The 25,667-nt window shown below is 36.1% G+C and overlaps 1 protein-coding gene across 2 annotated transcripts in view; it reads left to right on the forward strand.

Moving 5' to 3' along the window:
* Positions 1-25,667, forward strand: part of TBC1D12 (TBC1 domain family member 12) — a 90,626-nt gene that overhangs the window by 62,807 nt on the left and 2,152 nt on the right. For both annotated transcript variants that reach the window (XM_082604163.1, XM_082604162.1), the window contains 9 exons: positions 1,724-1,839; positions 6,957-7,039; positions 7,382-7,499; positions 8,726-8,832; positions 15,864-15,944; positions 18,575-18,663; positions 19,562-19,633; positions 22,800-22,928; positions 23,192-23,301. In XM_082604163.1, coding sequence (XP_082460289.1) covers positions 1,724-1,839; positions 6,957-7,039; positions 7,382-7,499; positions 8,726-8,832; positions 15,864-15,944; positions 18,575-18,663; positions 19,562-19,633; positions 22,800-22,928; positions 23,192-23,301 — 905 coding nt within the window. The remainder of the gene's footprint in view (positions 1-1,723; positions 1,840-6,956; positions 7,040-7,381; positions 7,500-8,725; positions 8,833-15,863; positions 15,945-18,574; positions 18,664-19,561; positions 19,634-22,799; positions 22,929-23,191; positions 23,302-25,667) is intronic.

Raw genomic sequence — 25,667 nt, forward strand, 5'->3', positions numbered from 1 at the left:
GAAATGAGTGACTCCATGGCTTTTGACACTGAAAGGCTATGCAGTTCTTTGAAATGGGAATTAATAAAAATGAACATACACAGTTCTAAATAATTTGAGAAAGAAGTCTCTAAAAATCCAGTGCAGTCATGCAAAGGAACTCTCAGATTAACAGCATAGATTTAGTTGATGGAAAGGGAGATGTAAAACTAAAGACAGTTATAAAACAATAGTATAAACCATTATAAACAGTGGCAGGAACCATAAAGTAGGCTTGAAGTTTATAGAAAATGACTAAGACAACATAAACTTTTTTTTTTTTTTTTTTTTTTTTTTTTTTTTTTTTTTTTTTTGCTGTACGCGGGCCTCTCACTGCTGTGGCCTCTCCCGTTGCGGAGCACAGGCTCCGGACACACAGGCTCCGCGGCCATGGCTCGCGGGCCCAGCCGCTCCGCGGCACGTGGGATCCTCCGGGATCGGGGCACGAACCCGCGTCCCCTGCATCGGCAGGCGGACTCCCAACCACTGCGCCACCAGGGAAGCCCAACATAAACTTTTTTAATGTGATATCAAATAAGATGAATCTTCAACAAGATTATCAGATTTTTAAGAGGGATGGAATCATCAGTTCATATTTTGCAATTGTCAGATTCAGTAGGGAGAAACAGTCTTTGAGTTAGAAGAGATAATAATATTAAAAGATTTATAGGCCATGGTAAGAAAGCAGCGAGTTAGTAAGTGAAACATTTGACCACTTTAAGTACATTTAATTTTCTTCATTTAAATTAATGTCTTCTCTAGAAGCCGGTGGGCTCGCACATCTACTCATGAAATCACTGAGTAATCTTTGAGAATGTCATGGCAAATATATTTGTTATCTGGAGATGATCAAACACTAGCTTGACTTTTTTTTTTTTGGAAAGGGGAAAATGTGGGTTCTGGAAATTACAAGCCATAATCTTGTTACTGATCTTTTGCAAATTTCTAGAAATAAATTTCAGCAGAAGCTGGTGAACGTTTATGAAAAAATGCTCAAATGTGGAAATTTAAATGTGTTCACCAAAAACATATCATGTTAATTTAACTTCACTTCTTTTAAGAGAATTATCAATTCAATTGAATGAGAAAAATACTGTAGTAACAGTCTTTTAATTTTAGTGAAGTATTTGACAGTCTTTGGCTGTATTTTTGGATAAGATATGTTGGTGAATTATTGTTTCAATTTAGAGTAAGTAGGTAGATTTATAGGAGTTAGATTCAGAGTAGGTTGAAATCCAAAACCAGTGTTTGATTAGAGGTTCAGTGTCACCCTTGAGAGAGATCTTCAGAGCATTACAGCAAGATTAACTATTTCTTGTGTCAAGATTTCCATCATTGATCTTGGCTTGAACGTTTAGAAAGTAGGCTGATCTGCTATAGATTATTAAAAGCTGGACTTGGATAACTGATACCATAGAAAGTAAGCAGGAATATCTTTCTAAAACATTACCTAATTAATCTAGTACATTTATAACTTCCCCTCTTTTAACATACTTTCATACTTTACATATAATATAAATTCATAGTTTATATTGCTTCAGGGGGGAAAAAGTGACTTTTTTTGTCTACCTGATCTTTTTACCAAATTACTGTATGAATTGTATACCTTATTATAGCATAATATCTTTAATGATACAGATTTAATAATACAAACTACAAATTGGAAAAGTTAGTTGCTGCATATGTATATTTTTGTCTACTCTAGGAATATGAAGCACGAACAGGGAGAACCTGTAAACCGCCACCTCAGTCTTCAAGACGAAAGAATTTTGAATTTGAGCCACTCTCTACCACTGCCCTGATTCTTGAGGATCGACCATCGTAAGTATTTTAGTGATCATCAGGCACACTGTTTGAATTTTAAACTTTAATTTTTCTTATTACTATTTCATTTAAAAGATACCAAGAAATTAGATAAAGAAATGGGTTTGTTAGAGAAAATTATTTTTAATCCCAGAGATGAATCCTAACACTAATATGGAAGAATTGTTGATCTCCAAGATTTATGCATATTTTCTAGAAATCTCTATGACCCAGTGTATGAAACATAAAATCTTGGCTTTTTATATCTGTTCCTATTTCAGCCTTCCTCTGGCTTATCTTTTTTAATTGAAACATAGTTGATGTACAGTATTATGTTTCAGGGGGAAAAAAAGTGACTTTTTTGTCTACCTCATCTTTTTACCAAATTACTGTGTGAATTGTATATATTCTGTATTATAGCATAATATCTTTAACGATACAGATTTAATAATACAAACTGAGGGCTTCCCTGGTGGCGCAGTGGTTGAGAGTCTGCCTGCCGAGGCAGGGGACGTGGGTTCGTGCCCCGGTCTGGGAAGATCCCACATGCCGCGGAGTGGCTGGGCCCGTGAGCCATGGCCGTTGAGCCTGCACTTCCGGAGCCTGTGCTCCGCAACGGGAGAGGCCACAACAGTGAGAGGCCCATGTAACGCAAAAAAAAAAAAAATAATAATAATAATAATAATACAAACTGAGAATTGGAAAAGTCGCTGCATAAGTATATTTTTGTCTACTCATACTACTACATAATGATTTGACATTTACATACATTGTGAAATGATCACAATAAGTCTAGTAACCATCCCTCCCGATACAAAGTTATTGCAATATTATTGACCATATTCCTTATGCTGTATATTACATCGCTGTGGCTTATTTATTATATAACTGGAGGTTTGTACTGCTTAATCCTTTTCACTTATTTTGCCAATACACCCCCTCTGCCTTATCGTCACGTGATAGAGCAGTTATTTTTCTTTTCTTGACATTTAATATGCACTTATGATGTATTTGTCCTTTTTGACTTTTATGCCATGCAACTACTGACTGTCAACCAGTTGGTTTACTGTTATTAAGAATATATTCTTTTTTAAAATATTTATTTATTTAGCTACATCGGGTCTTAGTTGCAGCAAGTGTGATCTTTTGTTGCAGCACGCAGGTTCTTCATTGTGGCATGCGGGCTGCAGAGCGCACGGGCTTGGTAGTTGCAGTGCGTGGGCTCTCCAGTTGTGGTGCACGGGCTTACTTGCCCTGCGGCATGTGGAATCTTAATTCCCTGACCAGGGATCGAACCTGTATCCCCTGCATTGGAAGCTGGATTCTTTTTTTTTTTAATAAATGTATTTATTTATTTATTTTTGGCTGCATCGGGTCTTTGTTGCTGCGTGCCAGCTTTCTCTAGCTGAGGCGAGCCGGGGCTACTCTTCATTGTGGTGTGCAGGTTTCTCATTGCAGTGGCTTCTCTTGTTGCGGATTATGGGCTCTAGGCGCGAGAGCTTGAATAGTTGTGGCACACAGGCTTAGTTGCTCCGTGGCCTGTGGGATCTTCCCGGACCAGGGATTGAACCTGTGTCCCCTGCATTGGCAGGCAGATTCTTAACCACTGTGCCACCAGGGAAGTTCCTGGAAGGTGGATTCTTTACCACTGGACCACCAGGGAGGTCCCTCACCTACATAATCCTTTAAGAGTAAGGCTTTTTCCTTTCTTTCATGTCTTTGTTGACTTCTTCAGCCTTCAGTGAATTCTTTTACTTTCTGAATGCTTTTAAGACTTTCCTTTACGTGATTTTCATAAATTAGATTATGGTTGCTTTGGTATGGTTTTCTCATGTTCCATCTGTTTGGGGTTCATTGAGCTTAATGCGTCTGTGCATTTATAGTTTTGTATCAATTTTGGAAAAATTTTAGCCTTCGTTTCTTCCACAGTTTTTTGTTCTGCCCTCCCTCCTTTCTTCTGAGATGTCCATTAAACATGTTACTTGATATTTTTCCATGTCCCATAGCTCATTTGTGGGTTTTAGGGGGTATTCTTTCTATTTCATTTTGTATAGTTTTATATTATTATATCTTAAAGTTCACTTATATTTTTTTCTTCTGCAGTATATAATTTGCTGTCAATCCCATCTTTGAATTTATCATTTTAGAAATTTTCATCTGTAGACATTTGATTTGGATCTTGAGTTTCTCTTATCATGCTCCTGCTTTCTTCTACCTTCTTGAGTATATTTATAACAGCAGTTTTATCGTCCTTGATTTATAATCCTGTTATCTGACATTTCTGCACTATTTCTGCTGATTGATTTTTCTTCTCATTATGGTTTGTATTTTCCTGTTTCTTTACATCCCTGGTAATTTTTATTGGATACCAGCTGTTGTATTTTTACATGGTTGGATATTGGACTTTCTTGTATTCCTTTAAATATTTTTTTGGTTTGGTATGCAATTAAGTTATTTGGAATTGGTTTGATCCTTTTGATATAAGCATTGTTAGGGTGCTTCCAGAACAGCCTTTAGTTTAGGGCTAATTTATCCTTACTACTGAGGCAATACCCTAAGGACTCTGTCTGATACTCTGTCTATTAGGAGGTCTTTCTACTTTGACGGGTCAGTCCAGTGTGATTTTGAGATTGTTCTGCCTATTTCTTGTGTTTCTTTCCCTGGCCACCATAGTTTAATCACACGCGTGCATAGATCAGTGTTCAGGCAAAGCCTCTGCAGCTCCCTTCTCTCTGGTACTCTGTTATGCATATTCTGGCTGTCTTGGACTCCCCAACTTCAAACTCTATTTCCTCAACTCAGCAAGACTGGTGGGCTCTGTTTTGGCACTCTCTCCTACCGCTGAGACCTGGAAACAGGCTGTAAGGTCAGGCATTTACAGGGTTTCCTTGTTTATTTCCTTTCGCATAAGGACCACTGTCTTATGCTGCCTCTTGTCCAATTATCTTAAAAACTGTTGTTTAATATATTTAACTCATTTTTCTAATTAATTAAGACAAGAGGATAAACCTGATCTCTCTTATTCCATTATGGCCTGAAACAGAAATCTTAACCTTTATTCCTCCCTGCTACAACATACCTGAGGAATCTGACTAACTCAAGAAGAGAAGAAGTAGAATGTATAATTTGAAAGTTTGTCGCATACCTTTTCCACCTAGCTGTTGAAAATAATTTAAAAATCTAATTCCAAAAACTGGACCTTATTATGACATATTTGGATATGGTAATATTCAAATGTGTTTCTTCTTGCATAGTCATGTATCTAAATCACTGCCTCTGTGAAGCCTTTGATTTTATAAACCAAAATATGGTATATGCAAGTAACTGATTATCAAATTTTTATTCAGAATGGTATCTTAAATCTCTAGTAAAGTGGAAAGCATTTTGTTATAAAAATATACCTGCACTTACATTATGATCTAGGAATTCTGCTCTTAGGTATTTACCAAGAGAAATGAATGCAGATAGCCACACTTGAAATGAATATTTATAGTAGTTTTTATTCATAGTAGCACCTAACTGGAAACAATCTAAATGTCCATCCACATATATAAATGGAACATTATTCACCAATTATAAGGAATACATTACTAATACACAGAACAACGTGGATGAATATCAAAAATATGCTGAGCCATAAAAAGAAACGAAATTGAGTTATTTGTACTGAGGTGGATGGACCTAGAGTCTGTCATACAGAGTGAAGTAAGTCAGAAAGAGAAAAACAAATATATGCTAACACATATATATGGAATCTAAAAAAAAAAAAAAAAAAAGGTCATGAAGAACCTAGGGGCAAGACAGGAATAAAGACGCAGACCTACTAGAGAATGGACTTGAGGACACGGGGAAGGGGAAGGGGAAGCTGGGACAAAGTGAGAGAGTGGTAGTGTATATATGGACATATATACACTACCAAATGTAAAATAGATAGCTATTGGGAAGCAGTCTCATAGCACAGGGAGATCAACTCAGTGCTCTGTGACCAGCTAGAAGGGTGGGATAGGGAGGGTGGGAGGGAGGGATATGCAAGAGGGAAGAGATATGGGGATATATGTATATGTATAACTGATTCACTTTGTTATAAAGCAGAAACTAACACACCATTGTAAAGCAATTATACTCCAATAAAAACGTAAAAAAAAATATATATGTGCTGAGCAAAAGAAGCCAGGCACAAAAGAATCTATACAAAATTATTTGAAGGCAACTGACTAATCTGTAGTGATAGAAATCAGATATGTGATTGCTTAAGGTAGGAGGTAGGTAAATATTAAGTGTAAAGGGGTCAAAAAGAAACTTTCTGGAATGATAGGAACATTCCATATCTTGATTGGTGTGTTGTTTGCACAGGTATATAAATTTGTCAAAACTGAACAAACAGTACTCTTAAAATATGTTTGTCCGTTTTGTTGTGTGAAATTACATACCTTAAAAAAGTTGACTAGGGATTTCCCTCGTGGTCCAGTTGTTGAGACTCCGCGCTTCCAATGCAGGGGGCCTGGGTTCGATCCCTGGTCAGGGAAGTAGATCCCTCAGGCTGCAACTAAGACCTGACTCAGCCAAATAAATAAATAAATATATATATTTTAAAAAAGTTGACTGAAAAAAAAAAACTATGGTAAGTGGGTTTAACAAATAACCTAGGATTATTGGCTAAAATTGGACATGTTGAAATGGTATATAAACAAATATATATGATATATAAACTTATATATACACATATGTATCACAAATATTAGCAACCTGGATTCTGATTCTTCTCTAAGATGCAGAGTTCTTTTCAACCTTATACTTTATTTATTTTTTTTTGCGATACACGGGTCTCTCACTGTTGTGGTCTCTCCCATTGCGGAGCACAGGCTCCGGATGCGCAGGCTCAGCGGCCATGGCTCACGGGCCCAGCCGCTCCGCGGCATGTGGGATCTTCCCGGACTGGGGCACGAACCCGCATCCCCTGCATCGGCAGGCGGACTCTCAACCACTGCGCCACCAGGGAAGCCCTTTATGCTTTCTTAATGTATGAAATGTGAAGGTTGGGTTAGAAATTCTTTGTATCCAGCTATAAAAAGAAAAAAAGTCAATAAATTTATGTTAGTCTTTTAAAAGTTGACGTAAAAATTCTTTTTCCTCAGAAATCTTCCTGCCAAATCTGTGGAAGAAGCTTTACGTCACCGACAAGAATATGATGAGATGGTGGCTGAGGCTAAAAAACGAGGTACAAAATTTAACTCCAATTGGTATATTTAATTTATTGGTATCAATAGGAAATTAATTTCAGTAGGATGGAAGATGGTGAAATTGACCAAGCCTGTCTTTAAGATGATGCTGATTTCTTACTTTTCTAACTAAATTTGTTCTTAAAGAGAAATAAAATGTCATTCTGGAATCACAGTTTTTCTGTAAGTACTTTTACAAAACTATTATGAGGAGAAAGGCAGCAGACTATGAGAGACTCTGTAATTGTGTCATAAACCTGGGACTACTAGTATCTTAATTTATAAATGAAGATATTATTCATGAATCTATTCATGAAATAATTTTTACTTGTTTAAAACAGAAATTAAAGAAGCACATAAAAGAAAAAAAATAATGAAAGAACGATTTAAACAGGAAGAAAACATTGCAAGTGCAATGGTAATTTGGATCAATGAAATACTACCCAATTGGGAAGTAATGTAAGTAAGCAGACTTTTCCTGAATTTCAGTCTGTCTCCAAAGGTCTCGTTTCCAATTTTGTATTTTTATGACTTCCAGCATGTATCTTATGTTTTGGCTAAATTATACTATTAACCAATGTTTGAAAATTTTCATGCTTATCTCTGTGCTTTGCTTTTGTAAATCCCTCAGTCTCTAATGCCTACTTCCCTTACTGACCACCCTCTGTGTCTGTCAGAATTTTACCTATCATTTGAGTCCCATCTGAAATATTAGTTGATCCATGAAACTTCTTATTTCCTCAGTTACCATATTTTCTTAATTCTAACATACCATCTATTGCAGAATGCACTATTGATGTAATAGCAGGTTTTTTGGCAAAGAAAATGTTAAATATGTACATTCATTGTAATATGCATTTATTAAATGTTAAATATTAAAGTGGCTTCTAATATGCTTCTCTCATAATCAAGATAGTAAGATATATATGATCTTTCCCTTCTGTGATGTTGCATTATACTTTGAGACTAATACACTTCTTGCCTTACTTTGCCTTTTGTTTTTTGACAGTATTTTTATACATACCTTATATTTCCTCTAGACTGGACGGTAGGAGATGTCTTCTGCAATGCCTAGTGTAGGATGTGCATTGGGAATTTGTTGAATATTGTCACAATGTGACAGATACTATATTAGGCTCTTTATACAAGTAATCACATTTGATTCTTATAACCTTTACTCCCATTTATCTTATAGGGAAGCTCAAAGTCAGAGAGGTTAAGTGATTTGCCCAGGGTTGTACAGTTAATGGTTAATCAGATTTGAACTCAAGTCTATCTGATTTTAAAGCACACACTTCTTTCAGTAGACTCTGCTTCCTCTCAAAGACTAGGGCTTTACCCATAGTAAATATGTTGTGATTTTGTTTTTGGTACTGAATTAACAGCGCATTTTTATGTTCCTTTTATCTTCTTTTTTTATAATTGTCCCCATATTTCTGATTCTCTCATTGTATCCTTAGTATAAGTGGCAGTTGTAGAAGGCAGTTCCCTTTAAATTACTATATATTTTTTGGCTTTTTTTGCCTACATACATGAACCCAAGAAAAGAGTGCATCACATACTTAACTCTCTGTGTTCTGAAAAATCATTAAGTCACTTGGTCATAGACTAGATAAACCATCATGCAACTAGTGTTTTTGGTATAAAAAGTAACTTTCTCCTTTTTTCTCCCCCTTTAATTCTAGGCGTAGTACAAGAAGAGTTCGAGAATTGTGGTGGCAGGGATTGCCCCCTAGTGTCCGTGGGAAAGTTTGGAGTCTAGCTGTAGGAAATGAACTAAATATCACTCCTGGTTTGTATTCTATATTCAGTTACTCCCACACATGCAAACAGCCATCTTCAGTGTTCCAAAGCAGATTAGTAGATTGGTCATTTGAAAAGGCCGTATATGGCCATATACCATATATGTCATTTTAAGAGCATGCTTCATTCTCTACCCCCTTCTAAAACCTGGTAAGATTTAATAAGTAAGTTATTATATTTCATATTATATAAATAAGGTTTGTGGGTTTTCCTTTAGTTTACAACCATCAATAATAATCTTGACATCTAAGTATCTCAACTGTAGGTAACTTCAAAAACTTCTGGGTCAAAAAAAAAAAAACTTTTGGGTCTAGGTAACAATAGGTGAATAAACATATACAAGGAAAAATAAAATAGCTGTGGAAAAGTTTCCTCTTTTTTCAAAAAACCATAAATATTGAGGGAAAGCTAGAAATTTCTTTTCCTATCTTTCTACCCAAGCCAGTCATTTTGAATTTTTTTTTTTAATTTTGAAGTTTAAAAAACAAAAAGAAGTAAGATTCACGTTGTTTTTATTTTCTTAAGTTTCTTAAAACCTTGATGCATAGGAGTAAAATATAGATAGGAGTAAAATGTAGTGTAGTTTTGATGAACTAAAAAAAATTACATACAATAAGGATATTATCAGTAGGGTAAAATAATTAGTAATAAAAGATACTAAATGGTCTGAGTGATAATGATAATGCCAGATAAAGGTACCACAGAAAGACTTAGGGACTCTAATATAATAATATAAATAATACATTGTTACTTAAAATTTTTTATTTACATATTTATTGAAAAAAAGTCAAGCAGTAGTAAAGTACAAACTGCATGTTTCGCCCCCCTCTTCCACCCAAACTTCTGTTCTTGATCCTACTCTAGGTACCAGTTAGCAATTTGGTGTATGTTCTTCCAGATCTTTTTTCTATGCACATAAAAAACTGTACATCTACATATGATAATTTTTTTTTTTTTTTTTTTTTTTTTTTTTTTGCGGTACGCGGGCCTCTCACTGTTGTGGCCTCTCCCGCTGCGGAGCACAGGCTCCGGACGCGCAGGCCCAGCGACCATGGCTCACGGGCCCAGCCACTCCGCGGCATGTGGGATCCTCCCAGACCGGGGCACGAACCCGTGTCCCCTGCATCGGCAGGCGGACTCTCAACCGCTGCGCCACCAGGGCAGCCCTACATATGATAATTTTTAAGGCTTCTCTTTTTCTTCCTTTTATTTTTTCCCACAAACCATCCGAACATCCCTCAATGTCAGTGCATAAAAGGGGCACTTATATGTACTGTAGCTGCACTGTATTCCACAGTTTGGCTTTAGTATAATTTATTTAACCATTTTCCTAGTGATTGCTAAATCAAAGACATATATGTTAAAACAACATCGGGACTTTCCTGGTGGTCCAGTGGTTAAGACTCCAAGGTTCCAATGTATGGGGTGCAGGTTCAATCCTTGGTCAGGGAACTAAAATCCCACATGCGTGTGGTGCAGCCAAAAAATAAAAACAAAAAACAAAAAAAACAACATCAAGGTACCTGTTTTTTTTACTCCTCAAAAATGATTAAAATTAATGAAAATTACCCACATAGAGTATGACTGAAAATAATTTAGAAATATTTACCAAAAGCATCAAAAAATGTAACCTTTGATGGATTTATTCCAGTTCTAACACTTTAAGTAAATAAATAATCAGGACTTGTTTCAAAAGCTTTTCTACAAGGATATTCATTACAGCAATCAGCATTATATATAGTTGTACAGAATTTATAACAAAAATCTAAATGTTTATCTTTAGTCTTAAAAGTGATGCCAACTTTGAATAGCATGATCATGTATAGTTTATAAAATTGATTTTCACAAAAATCCTATAATGAACATATCATTTTAACTTGACATTTTTTTTTAGTTAAAAAATTAGAATTTAGGGCAAGAATTGAGTTTTAAATTAAGCCTAGAAAAGGTATTGTATTGGTTCAAGTTTTAGGAATCAGTTTTGCATATAGGTGAGAAGAAGTATTGGTGGCTATTTGAAGTTTTGTTTGCAGTTTTGGGTTTTTTTTGAGAACTTTGGCTTTACACTTTTAGGTATCCTGACAACTTAGACATTAAAACATTGGTTGAGTTGGTATTAATCTTTTGTGATTCTCTAATCAAAAAGTTATTTTTTAAGCTTGAAATTTATAAGGTTTGTAAAATAACTGGGTCATTTATTTTCAGTCATTTTAGCTTCTCTCTACTAAACAGTTATTCAGGAGTGAAATGGGTACTCATTCTCTTCTTTTTCATTAGTGGTGGGAAGAAAGCTAAATTTCAGTGGAAGTAAATTTAGTTTTGATAACTTTGTTTATTTTAGGGGCTCTAATAGTTTGACTCTTTTCCTGTTGTATTTGTCTTAATCATGAAATTTATAACCATTAGAGAATAGTAACTAAGAATAGGGGTTCTAAAGTCAGTCAAATGTGGTTCAAATCTTGGTTCCACTCTGTATTAGTTTTGTGACCTTGGGCAAATTACTTAACATCTAGAGGTCTTAGTTTTCTTCATCTGTAAATGGGGATAAGATAATTAGCTATCTCAAAGGAGTTTTCTAACAGTTATTTGTGATGATGAATATCAAATTATAGTGAAAATGAAATTTACTGAGAATGCATACAGTATCATTACTGTCAGAAAACAAGAAAGTGAAACATACACTGATCTCAAAGTATTCTCTGCTCAAATCCAAGATACTTCTTTAGTCTGCTTCAAGCTCTACATTTGTACATACAGAATAAAATGTGTGACATGCCCAGTCAAGTATGGAATGGAACTGAGATGCAGGTCATCTTATTATAGATGAGCACTGTAACTTTTCCCTGAAGAGATATCCTTTGATGTTTGGAAATGCATTGCTACATTTTTATTATTGGATCAATTTTGTGACTTCCAAAAGTGATGTATTTATTTGGTGAGCCTTTCTTTTTCCAAGACAGTTTTGAAGTTTGAGTAGAACAGTGAAACTGGAATTCCTAGCTTGGAATCAGTTTGAAATGAAAAAGTGCAAACCTCAGTTTAAGAATTGCAAAAAAATTATATATCTAAATTTTAAGATTATATCTATGTCTTATATCAAAACATTGATGGAGTTGGGCACAAATAATAGAAATTTTAAGTTTTTTGTTCTTTTTAAAATTCTTCTTTCCAAACCATGAGTGGTAACAAGAAGTGAGCAGCAGAAGGGAGAAAGGATCAGAATATTAAGAGTCTATTTGAAATGTAAAAGTCAGCAATTTTATAATGATCTGGTTCTTGTTAGTATATATATTGGGTTGGCCAAAAGATTTCTTTCATTTTTATCTGTAAGATGGATCGTAGCACTTAGTTGTATTTAACTTCATTCAAAACACTTTTTGTTGGATTGTACGTGACAGCTGTCATAGCGTGAATTTTAAAAAAGACTTATGAAAATTGGTGAATTTTTGTGTAGCCATTTTAATATTGAAGATGGAAGAAAAAAAACCAACATTTTCGGCATATTATGCTTTATTATTTCAAGAAAGGTAAAAACGCAACCGAAATGGCAAAAAAAAAGATTTGTGCAGTGTATGGAGAAGGTGCTTTGATTGATCGAACGTATCAAAAGTGGTTTGTGAAGTTTCGTGCTGGAGATTTCTCGCTGGACGGTGCTCCACGGTCAGGTAGACCAGTTGAAGTTGATAGCAATCAAATTGAGACATTAATTGAGAACAATTGAATGTTATACCATGAGGGAGATAGCCAACATACTCAAAAAATCCAAATCAAGCGTTGAAAATCATTTGCACCAGTTTGGTTATGTGGATCACTTTGATGTTTGGTTTCCACATACATTAAGCTAAAAAAAAAAAAAACCTTGACCATATTTCCACATGCGATTCTCTACTGAAACGTAATGAAAATGTTATAGGGCTTCCCTGGTGGCGCAGTGGTTGAGAGTCCACCTGCCAATGCAGGGGACACGGGTTCGTGCCCCGGTCCAGGAAGATCCCGCATGCCGCGGAGCAGCTAGGCCCGTGAGCCATGGCCGCTGAGCCTGCGCGTCTGGAGCCTGTGCTCTGCAACAGGAGAGGCCACAACAGTGAGAGGCCCGTCTACCACCAAAAAAAAAAAAAAAAAGTTATGTTTTTAAAACAAATTGTGGGGCTTCCCTGGTGTCCCAGTGGTTAAGAATCCACCTGCCAATGCAGGGGACACAAGTTCGTGCCCTGGTCCGGGAAGATCCCACATGCTTCAGAGCAACTAAGCCCGTACGCCACAACTACTGAGCCTGTGCCCTAGAGCCTGCGAGCTACAACTACTAAAGCCCGTGCTCTGCAACAAGAGAAGCCACCGCCATGAGAAGCCCGCACACCACGACGAAGAGTAGCCCCTGCTCTCCACAACTAAAGAAAGCCCACACAGCAATGAAGACCCAGCCATACATACATACATATATACATACATACATAATAAAGTTCCCTTTAAAACAAATTGTGACAGGCGATGAAAAGTGGATACCATACAATAATGTAGAACAGAAGAGATCATGGGGCAAGTGAAATGAACTATCACCAACCACACTAAAGGCCGGTCTTCATCCAAAGAAGGTGATGTTGTGTATATGGTGGGATTGGAAGGGAGTCCTCCATTATGTGCTTCCTCTGGAAAACAAAACGATTAACTCCAACAAGTACTGCTCCCAATTAGACCAACTGAAAGTGACACTCGACAAAAAGTATCCAGAATTAGTCAACAGAAAACGCATAGTCTTCCATCAGGCTAACGCAAGACCGCATGTTTCTTTGATGACCAGGCAAAAACTGTTACAGCTTGGCTGGGAAGTTCTGATTCATCTTCCATATTCACCAGACATTGTAACTTCGGATTTCCATTTATTTAGGTCTTTACAAAATTCTCTTAATGCAAAAAATTTCAATTCCTTGGAAAACTGTTAAAGGCACCTGGAACAGTTCTTTGCTCAAAAAGGTAAAAGGTTTTGGGAAGATGGAATTATGAAGTTGCCTGAAAAATGGCAGAAGGTAGTGGAACAAAAGGGTGAATACATTGTTCAATAGAGTTCTTGATGAAAATGAAAAATATGTCTTTTATTTTTACTTAAAAATCAAAGGCACTTTTTGGCCAACCCAGTATTATGTATACTTGCTATGGTACAGTCATACATTGGGATACTGTGTAGTTGTTAAAAAAAAAAAAACACAAACCTAAAGTAGATTTATTCTGCTAATATGGACCAACTTCCAATGTGATAAAGCAAGATGCAAATCAATGCATGTAATATGTTGCCACTTTTTTTTTTTTTTTTTTTTTTGGTACGCGGGCCTCTCACTGCTGTGGCCTCTCCCGTTGCGGAGCACAGGCTCCAGATGCGCAGGCTCAGCGGCCATGGCTCACGAGCCCAGCCGCTCCACGGCATGTGGGATCTTCCCAGACCGGGGCACGAACCCGTGTCCCCTGCATCGGCAGGCGGACTCTCAACCACTGCGCCACCAGGGAAGCCCCCATTGCCACTTTTTTTTAAAGGAAAATATATATGTATATGCTTGTGTTTGCATATTTTTATCTTTAGAGTTTTGGTAAGCACAAAGTGCATTGGAGGGTAGGAAATTTATTTTTCATTCTATACTGTTTTGTACTGTTTGAAATTTTTAGAAAATCACATTCATATATTACCTTTAAAAACAAATGCATTTTTTAGGTTTATATTTTAATTAAAAAAAAAATTTTGGGCCATGCCGTGCAGCTTGTGGTATCTTAGTTCCCCAACCAGGGATCGAACCCACACCACCCTCAGCAGTGAAAGTGCCAAGTTCTAACCAATGGACCACCAGGGAATTCCCTAAATACATTTTAAAAAAAGATTAATTGAAGTAAAAAATTTCTTGGTATTTTGGGCAATATATAAACATTGGTATTTGGGGGCCTCCCTGGTGGCGCAGTGGTTGGGAGTCCGCCTGCCGATGCAGGGGATACGGGTTCGTGCCCCGGTCTGGGAGGATCCCATATGCCGCGGAGCGGCTGGGCCCGTGAGCCATGGCCGCTGGGCCTGCGCGTCCGGAGCCTGTGCTCCGCAACGGGAGAGGCCACAGCAGTGGGAGGCCCGCATACCGCAAAAAGAAAAAAAAAAAAACATTGGTATTTGGGCAAGAAGTACTTTTTGCTCTTTTGTCATGGAAATTTACTATTTTTATGTATTTTTAAATACCTATAATAGAAAGTAGAAACAATTAAAATTTGAGAATGGAGAAAATTTTTCAATTTCTTTTGTTCTTGAAGTTTTAATGAGATGCTGTATATGGAAGCACAGAGTGGTAGTCTCAGAAAATGATTGGGCAATTAAAGTAAAAAGATAGGGGTTGAGATTTTTGTATGTAGGCCTTCTGGCGAAATTTGTGAAGTTCAGTAGCTTTGGATAGCTTAGGTAGCCTTAGATAGCAATATCATAATGGAGAAACCAGTTTCAAGAGACAAGGAAAGCAAGAAGTAGCATTTGCATTTATTGAGGGTCTATAAGGTGTCAGGAGGTGTATGTAAATTATCTTATTTAATCATCAGTAACCCCATGAGTAGGTGGTGTTTTTCTCCGGTTTACAGATGAAGAAAGCCAAGTTCCAGAGTGATCAAGTACCTTTCTTGAAGTCCCACAGGTAGTAAGTGGCAGAGCTGGAATTTGAATCTAGATCTGACTGACTCCAAGAAAATCATGTCTCTGCTATTCTACAGTGATACTTCTTCAGCAGAAGCATCTCTTCCTGCCTCTTAACATTCATTCTATATTGTAGCTATTTGGATGACCACTCTGCAGTATTTTCTTTGCTATCTTTCTGGTTGAGTAATGAATAGTTTTGGTAGAATCAAGTACTTCAATTTGCTACATTTTTGATGCTGGCTACATAAGAAAAATCTGACCTTATAATAGAATTTTTTCTCTTTATTTTTAAGTAAGAGTAAAAATAGAAAATATGAGAATAAATTTCTTTCCTATTATTTATGAATTTTTGTTCTTTTTTCCCCCAGAACTTTATGAAATCTTCCTCTCAAGAGCAAAGGAACGGTGGAAAAGCTTCAGTGAAACAAATTCAGAGAATGATGTAGAAGGTGTGATTTTTTTTTGTTGTGGTTAATAAAAATTTCTCAAAATCCATTCGCCGAGATACTAGTGTGATTTTTACAGTGTATCAGGAACTGTAGTAATTCTTCACATACATTATCTCCTTTAATTTTATAACCCTTTAAGTAGATGGTATTATACTGAATGGTATAAGAGGAAACTGAGGCTCAGAGTATTTAACTTGGGAACAGTGAAGCTGTAATGTAAACCCAGGTTGTTGGACCCCAGAGTCCAGGACTTAATCATAACAGTAAGACTAATGGGGTGCAGTATTTTTTGGCCAACTCTTACTTAACTTAAAGATAGATGATCTGCACACCTCACTTGTGACCTGTTGTCTCCCCTGACTCTCACTGACTTTCGTTCACTCCCTAATGTATTATTTATAATTCTTATTGTGCCTTAACCTTTGTTCATTTAATTCACACATAGACCTCATCTTTCCCTCCACTCTCATCAGTGTTTTTTCCTAATCATTTTGGTGAAAATAGGAACACTTTTTTTTCCTGTCATCATAGCTTATTAAATTTAGGTAAATTTATTTAAATATTTCTTGTCCTTGAATAATGGGGAGCTGTTTATCTGCCAGTCACTTTTCTTTCTACTTCATAGAAGGCAAATTTTTCTCTTCCCTATAAGTAAAACTCTAAAAATGAGCATGGTTTAGGGTAGAGAAATGGTGCATATCTCATAGTGGTTTTCTATGAGTATGTAAACAACTCTGTTAAATTCCTTGAATACTCTTTTTTCTGATTTAGAAAAGTGAACAGTATGGTGGGGAAAATTGACTAAACAAGGTTAGAAAGAAGATTTGATTTGCGGAAGGGTTCATGTAAGTATCATCCCAAGACCTGTTAGCTATGTCAGCTATTTGTGGGAAACTAAAAGTGCAAGGAAGAAGATGTAAGAAGTTTTAATTGGCAGGGCCTCAGCCTGAGTTTTAAACTCACTTTTATGAAATATTGGAAGTGTAAGAATTAAAATTATGAGCATTTACTTAAGAGACATTTTGTCATGATTAATAAATGGTAAAAGTTGTATTTTAGTTGAAATTAAATGTAAATGAAGAATTGTTTCAATCAGAAGAACTGTTCTGTTTAAATTACTGATTTCTTATTTCCTGGGTGTTTATAATTTGTAGTTGTCATTAAACTTTTTTGGCCATTATCTTTTCAAATATTACTTCTGCCTCATCATTCCTCTCCTTCTAGGACTTCAATTACATGTATGTTAGACCATTTAACAGTGTCCCATAAATCTCTTATACTATTTATTAAAATTCTTTTTCTTTCTGTTCTTCAGTTTAGATGATTTTTGTAATCAAGTTCATGAATCCTCTCTTCTTTTCTATCCAGTCTATTAAATATATCCTATTTATCCAATATATATCTTTAATTTCAGAAATTATACTTTATAATTCTAGAATGTCTACCTGGTTCTTTTTATAGATTCTATTTTTCTGTGGAACTTCTTTATCTTTCCATCCCACACATTTCCTCACTCATTTTCTCTGTTTTCTTTAACATATTTATAGCAGTTAATATTCTTGTTTAATTCCATTCCTGGATCATCTGCAGGTCTGCTTCTATTGGCTGGTTTTTCCCTTGATTATACGTCATATTTTCCTGAGTCTTTGCATATCTTAAAAATTTAAATTGTATGTCAGTTATTATAAATAAAAAAGGTATAAATTGAAGCTGGTGTTTCCCCTCAGAGGAATTATGCTCTTTTCTGTTAGGCCATTGGGTTATTGCCTCAATTCAGTCAGTAACTGAGCTAGGTTGGGCAAGATTACAGCTTTAGATAGACTTAGTTAATCTTGGGTTTCAAATTTGTTGATAGGACGAACTGTCCTATTTTGACTACAGGCTCCCCTCTTCAATGAGACATTCTCCCAAGGGCCATGTGCGTATGAGTTATTTCATTATGTCTTTCCAGCTTGGCCTTCTGCACTACACTAGCACTCAGCAGAAGTCCCACAGGGTAAAACCAAATATACATTCAGGCTCCTCCAGATCCTTTCTGTCACATCAGTCTTATGTGGCCATGAAAAGCTCTTCTGGTTTCTCTTTCCCTAAGCAGAGTACCTTTGTCTATGGAGGCTCAATCCTGAGCCCATTCTGAGACTTGGCAGATGCCCCTAGGAAGAAAAATAGCCACTGGTATCCACTCACCTAGGAAAGGGAAGGCTCTTCTCTTTCTGGGATTTAAATCCTTTAGACCGCTTTCCTGGCCCTCAGCAGTGAGAGCATGGAGTCCTAACCATTGGACCGCCTGGGAATTCCCTCTTATGCCTTTTTTAAAACAAGTGGTATTTGAAATTCCTTCTTTTTCCTAGTTGTTATTGTGGGAGCAGTAGCATTCCCCTACCTTCTGTGAAACCCAGAAGCAGAAATCTTTCACCATAAGACTTTCTGATACATGTATAGATACTTTCTTCATATTAGAGGTGCTAAGTTCCAGCAAAAGCTATATGGCATTTCCTTAAATTTCTTAATTATTCAGCTTTTAACTTTCCTTAAGTAACATATATGCTGTGTTATCATTTCTGTGTTGGTAAGATTGAACTTGGTGTAGTCAAGTAATCATTTCAATTTTATCTAACTGGCAAATGCAGGTGTATCTGTTGCTGATCGGGAGGCCAGTCTGGAATTAATTAAGTTGGACATATCCCGTACATTTCCATCTCTCTACATCTTTCAGAAGGTAAGGGTTTCTAACCAGGTTGTAACAACTATTTTTTTTTTAATCCAAGGGAACAAATTCTCTAAATGCATAGCTATTATTTTTTAAAAGGCAAAACTGTAAAAATTGTAGACCTTTATATAAAAAATGTAAAACTAGTAGGAAAATAGTAAAGACATTGCTGTTATTTTATTCCACTGATTGAATGCATTGCAGTTAACATAGCACATAAAGGTATTGATGAGTTTTCACTGAAGTGAATTTCTTTGTTTCACTTTCTATTCTGTAAAATATTTAAATTTTAACATTTTTGCCTAATAAATTGTTAAAATATAAAGAAGTTTGTTCCAAAACTTTAAAATTTTTCATAATTATAATACTATCGAAATAGGAAGAAACAGTTTATTTTTTGTGCAGAGGCTGTTATGAAGTTGTTTATATTTTATGAGGAGAGAAATGATTACATTTTATATGTCTATATGACTCAAGTCTTTATTCATGGAATTCTTCTATCTTTATATTGATAAAATGAGATTAAAAATTTTACCATTAAGATTAAAATTATTAATAAACTTAATTTCATGTAGCTTGATGGTTTTCTCTTGCTGAAACTGTATTATAGCAAATGAAAGAATCTATTTTCATTATAATTTTATTGTACCAAATTTAGACATTTTTAAAATTGCACACAAACTACATAGCTTGTATCCATCCATCAAGTGAGTTTATTTGGCTTTTTTGGTTTTCCATAATTAAATATTTTTTATTCATACTTTAGAAAACCTCTTTGCGGAGTGATAAAGTATACTGACTAAAACTAGTCATTTAGGAAATGTAAACTTTATTAACATGTTTTTTGAGAATTAACTTAGAGACAGTTATTTGTATAGCTTGACATTTCATTTTTCTCTCCTCTAAGGGTGGCCCATATCATGATGTCTTACATAGTATATTAGGGGCATATACGTGTTACAGACCTGATGTTGGTTATGTAAGTATTTGTTTCAGTCTGTTTTTTGAATATAAACATTTTATCTCTCTTATCTCATAATATCTTATGTTGTATTAGCTCCCAAATGTCTGTATCTTTATGTTTTTTTTTCTTGGTCATATTAACTTACCTGGAGAGGAATCTTCCCATCTCCTACCAGAGGCTTATGAGACTGATAGCCAGCTTTCTCGGAGAGCAGCTGGTGATTTTACCATTCAATTTGTAAACTTTTATTTATTGTTCCTGCTGTGGTGCCTTCTCCCCTTCTCCCTAACTCTCCTTTTCCTGACTGTCCCTTCAGAGATAAACCTCTTATGTTCTGCTGGGTTGAGGGAAAGGTAGATGGATACCTGTCCATACAGGATAGAGGAGGGGATTTCCTCCTTTCACAGATTTTCAACCAATCCTAGTTTTAGCCCTACCTTTCAATTTTAGAGGAACCTGATAACTTCACTTCCTGAGCTTTCCAGATTTTGTGGCTGAATTGGCTTGCTGCTTATTGGCTTCCTCCTCTGAACATGTTTTAGTTTCAACATTCTCCATTTAGTTAAATTAAAATGTCTAAAATGCTGTTGACATCTTTTATCTACTGTTTATATTATTTTCCATTCTTTTCATCCTCCTAAGTTGATACTTATCTTTTTATTTACTGTTATTTAAGTTGGATTTGGGAGGGAACAAAGAAAACTGTACGTTCAATTTGTCGTGTTTAACTAGAAATCATTAAACCTTCATCTTCTTGCCTTTGTCTTAAAATAGAAGAATTTTAGAGATCTCACAATAGGGTGGCTGTGTGGTACAATTTACCCTATTTTGTTGCATGTTCATTTGTATATTTGTTTATTGATCCACTTAACAAATATTTATTGTGTGCTTATTGCTATATGCCAGGCTTTGTTCTAGGCATTTTGTTCACCTTAGTGAACAAAAGAAAGATTCTTCCCTTTTTGATGCTTATAATTTAGAAGGATGAGACAGACAATAAATAACAACAAATAAGTAAATCATATGTTATATTAAAATATGTTATATTAAAATATGTTATATTAAAAGGTGATAAGTGCTATGGAAAAAGTATGGCATGGGTTGAGGGGAAGTGAAGGTTTGGGTATGGGGCAGGTTGTAGGATTAAAGGATATGTCCTTATGAAGAAAGTAAAATTTGAACAAAGAATCCCTCTTGCTCATGTGTTCTGTAATAGAACTGTAAAGACATTATGAAACACCTTCACATTTTTTACATTAATTAAAATTTTTTCATTATAAGTTTAATTGTAAAGGATTTAAGTTTTAGCACTTGTTAAATATTGATATTTTAAAATAAAACTCATACTTCTTTTAAAAAATGTAGCCAATAGAATTTTAACACTATAATGAGTTTATATATGTCATCATCCATTTAAAGAAAAATATATGAACAAGTTCTTTGTTAATACTCTACAGAATACACAGATTTATTGGCTCATTGGATTTATGTACAATGACCACCTTAGAACCTAACTGGTGATGGCAAGCCTCACTGGCAAGCCAGTCAGTCAAATCAGACTTGTTTTATAATATGTGATAAGAGTAGTATAAACTATATTGGAATACATATTTCATGATGTGGTTTGATAAAATAGGTTTTTAACTGCATTAATGAATAATACATACTTAATCTATAAGTAAATCACACAGAAGTTTTATCTGTGGAATTTCTTCAGTGTATCTTGTAAAAATTTGGTAATGGTTCACATTCCAGTTATACTTAAAATAACCAAGGACACTAATCTGTATTGCTCTTATATTTGTTCTCCTGGTCTCTCTGTGTAAGTCTGTTATACAAATCTCTACCAGAAGTGCTCTGTAAACTTTTTTTTTTTTGCGGTACGCAGGCCTCTCACTGTTGTGGCCTCTCCAGTTGCAGAGCACAGGCTCCGGACGCACAGGCTCCGGACGCGCAGGCTCAGCGGCCATGGCCCACGGGCCCAGCTGCTCCGCAGCATGTGGGATCTTCCTGGACTGGGGCACGAACCCGTGTCCTCTGCATCGGCAGGCAGACTCTCAACCACTGTGCCACCAGGGAAGCCCTGTAAACTGTTTTTTTAATGAAAGAATGAATATTTTTACAACAGCAGTTCCCAATTACTTATCTGCTAAAAATGTGCAATAGCTAGCTGCTCATAACTCACAAGCAAACATCTGTATAGCTTAGCCTTTTACTGAAGACCTTTCATAATTTGTAAATGAATCCTACTTTTTCTAATTTTTCCCATTAATCCCATTATAAATCGTTTGTTCCAACTGTGCTGGCCCTATGTCTCTGCTGACGTGCCTCTTCCATCTTAGAATGGTTTTTCCTCATTTTTCCAGCTGCTCTTCCGGGAATCCAGCCTCACTATCCTAACCCCCACAGCCTCTTCTTTCTTGGAATTTCAGCGGCACTTCTCATAGATCTCTTTTGTTCCTAGTTCTTCACTTTCTACCTCAGACAGATGTGTTATAACAATAAAGACAGTCACCTAATTTTCATTAAATGTTGTGAGTTTATACTCTGAAATACTTCAGACTGAGAGAAAATGAAAACTAGGTAGAGGGGGCTTCCCTGGTGGCGCAGTGGTTGAGAATCTGCCTGCTAATGCAGGGAACACAGGCTCGAGCCCTGGTCTGGGAAGATCCCACATGCCGCGGAGCAACTGGGCCAGTGAGCCGCAACTACTGACCCTGCGCGTCTGGAGCTTGTGCTCCGCAACAAGAGAGGCCGCGACAGTAAGAGGCCCGCGCACCGCGATGAAGAGTGGCCCCTGCTCGCCGCAACTAGAGAAAGCCCTCGCACGGAAACAAAGACCCAGCACAGCCAAAAAAAAAAAAAAAAAAAAAAAAAAAACTAGGTTGAAAACTGAGATAGACTTTTGTAGCAAGTAAAAGCTGATATTTTTTCTTTTTTCCAAAATTTTCCCTAACACTTTTTAAACCACATGTGCCAGAAAGAAAAGTAAAATTAGGGAGATTTCATAATTTTTAGTCATTCTCTATATTTACCTTTGTTGGAAAATAAAAAGAAATTTAAAAACTTGGTTAATTCTACTTTGTAATGTCACTTTGTAATTTTTCAGGAATACAATAAAATAAACTGTATAGAATTATTATTGTAAGCACATTTTGATTAATTTCTTTTCCCTTTGAAGGTCCAAGGGATGTCCTTCATAGCAGCAGTTCTCATTCTCAACTTGGAAGAGGCAGATGCCTTCATTGCATTTGCAAATCTCCTGAATAAACCATGCCAGTTAGCCTTTTTTCGTGTGGATCACAGCATGGTATGGACATTTGGAATGAATTGTGTTTTTCTTTGACTGTCAGTTTCTATAGTCTGAATGCCCTTTTAGAGTGAAAAACAGTAATTCGAAGACTAAGATAATCTGATCTAAAATAAGCTTTTCATTGAATTATTATACTTTTATGAATGCTTGATGAAAAGACTCAGAGGTGTTAAGCAAGATTTTCTATTACTGTTAAGGATTTATTTTCTCTGTTTCTAGAGTATACTCTTAAATAATTTTGTTGAAATTTCTATCTTTAGATGTTGAGATATTTTGCAACGTTTGAAGTATTTTTTGAAGAAAATCTCTCCAAACTGTTTCTTCATTTCAAATCTTACAGTCTTACACCAGACATATACTTGATAGACTGGTAAGTCATAACATATGTAAAATATAATTATTAAAAGGACACAAAGTGTAACTTTTTGCCTAGAGTAAATTTCATGCACAGTACCATACATATAAAAAGCTCTTCGCTTACATGTAGACAAACACTCACATTTTTGTGGGGAGGCATTTGATTAAGAGCATGGACTCTGGGTTGAAATCAGAATCCCTTAGTTTGTGTTTCAGTTTCCTAACTATAAAATGGGAATAATAATATCTATATCCTGAGTTGTAGTGAGAGTGTTTTGCATGGATTATCTCATTCAATGCCTGGTACATAGTAAGCTCTCAGAAAGAGTTAGTTGCTGTTCCTTTAATGTTCTTAACACCAAGGGCTTATGATAGTTATGATAGTGTTTCTTTATGGAGGGCTTTGTTTTTTTCCAAGGCCTTATCCAGCTTTCTGACCGAATAATGATGCCTTATTTAGGTGCTAATGTCTTTTTTCAACTTTACAATTCTAGCTCTTCGGTTTTAACTTGGAAATTTTGCCTAGGACTCTGGTGAGCAGTAAAATTGATTATAGAGAAGGGGGGTGGACTTTGCCCAAGAGATGGAGCAGTTGATTGTAAGATAGACCGTTAGGAGTACATGTGAAATATTTAAACCTTAAATCCTAATCATTAAACATCAGTGGGTTTCATATAAATGATATTGTTTTAGTATGGAAAAATAAATTAATAATGACATTGATCAAGTATCTTTCCAGTTGTTTGAGGTTTCTTTTATTTAGGCTTTAAAAAAAACTAAGTTATTTTTCAGTGTATTCTCTTCCATTCCCATTAGGAACATTAGAATTCCTTTGAGTAGGACCCAAGATCATGGGGAGAGGGTTTTATAATATGGGACCCAAGGGACCAAGATCAAATCTGTAAATCTGTAAAAGAAGGGGGGAAAAAACTCCTCAACTGTCCCTCTTAAGGACTGTGAACATGAGGCAAAGCAGGATCACAATTGATAAAGGGAGAAGGATGGAATTAATACTAAGTGAGTACTGTATACTAGAAACTCCCTAGGCACTACTGGTACCCTTTCTCATTTTGAACAGTGAATTAGTATTCTCTGTACTACCAAGAGTATGTTTTTTGTTATGTAATTAAATATGTGTTTATAACTTAAGAAGTAGACACGGATTTTTGTTTCACTGCCTCTGTTGAGCTTATAACATACGAATCCCATGATCAGTGGTGCAAGAAAAAAGAGGAATAAATGAGTGGCAGTGCTAAAGGGAATTTTTTTCATTTTTTAGTGGGAGAGCCTTTAGTTCCCTTGTTCACACACGTTTCATCAGCAGTACCTCAGATAAACACAGTCTGTGTAAAAATGTGTACCTTCTTTGCCAAGGCAACATCAAGAGAAGTTCTCTAGCACCTACTCTCCCTACTTCCTCAACCAGAGTGCTACCCCAGAGTACCACTGGATAAAGACTTACTTGATCAAACATTATCAGAAAGGATGTGAAAAACCATTTTGGTGATTCTACTGGAGGGTATACATGCTCCAGAAGAAGTAGTAAGTAAAGTTTGGTGAAGGGAAAACAAAACAGTGGATGTTTGTGGAAAGAGAAAAGAGGAAAGTCAGACTTTATGGTTTTGTATTTAGGTTACTAAAAGATGATACTTGGTTTCCTCATACAGTAATAAGAAGTAACTTTTATTGAGCATTTCTTATGTGCCTGGCACTATTCTAAATACTTTACATTTATTAACTCCTTTAATTTTCAAAGCAATTCTGAGAGGTAATTTTATTTTGTTTACTAATGAGGAAACTGAGGCACAGCAAGGATGAGTATCTTACTCAAGGTAACACAACCAATAAGTTGCAAATCTAAGATTCAAACTCAGGTATTCTGATTTCAGAGCCCAAACCCTTAACCTTGAGGTTATTCTGCCACTCTAGTTTGTATTAGGCCATATCTTGACGTAAGGTTGTAAATTCACATACTTTTGTTATTTATTACTTCATTTCCAACTACTCACGTTCTTTGAGGGAAGGAGCCATATCTTTTCTTATTTTATTTTTTATTTTATTTTATTTTTTTTTTTGCGGTACGCGGGCCTCTCACTGTTGTGGCCTCTCCCGCTGTGGAGCGCAGGCTCAGCGGCCACGGCTCACGGACCCAGCCGCTCCACGGCATGCGGGATCTTCCCGGACCGGGGCACGAACCCGTGTCCCCTGCATCGGCAGGCGGACTCTCAACCACTGTGCCACCAGGGAAGCCCCCAAGGAGCCATATCTTATTTGCCTTTTTCACCCGAATTAAGCACTGTTCTTTTTATATAGAGATACTTAATGAGTGAATGAATAAATGAATGAAAAATTCCAATGACTTTTTCCCCCTAATTTTAG

Source organism: Mesoplodon mirus, assembly GCF_964341445.2.
Source record: "Mesoplodon mirus genome assembly, chromosome: 2".
NCBI lineage: Eukaryota > Metazoa > Chordata > Mammalia > Artiodactyla > Ziphiidae > Mesoplodon > Mesoplodon mirus.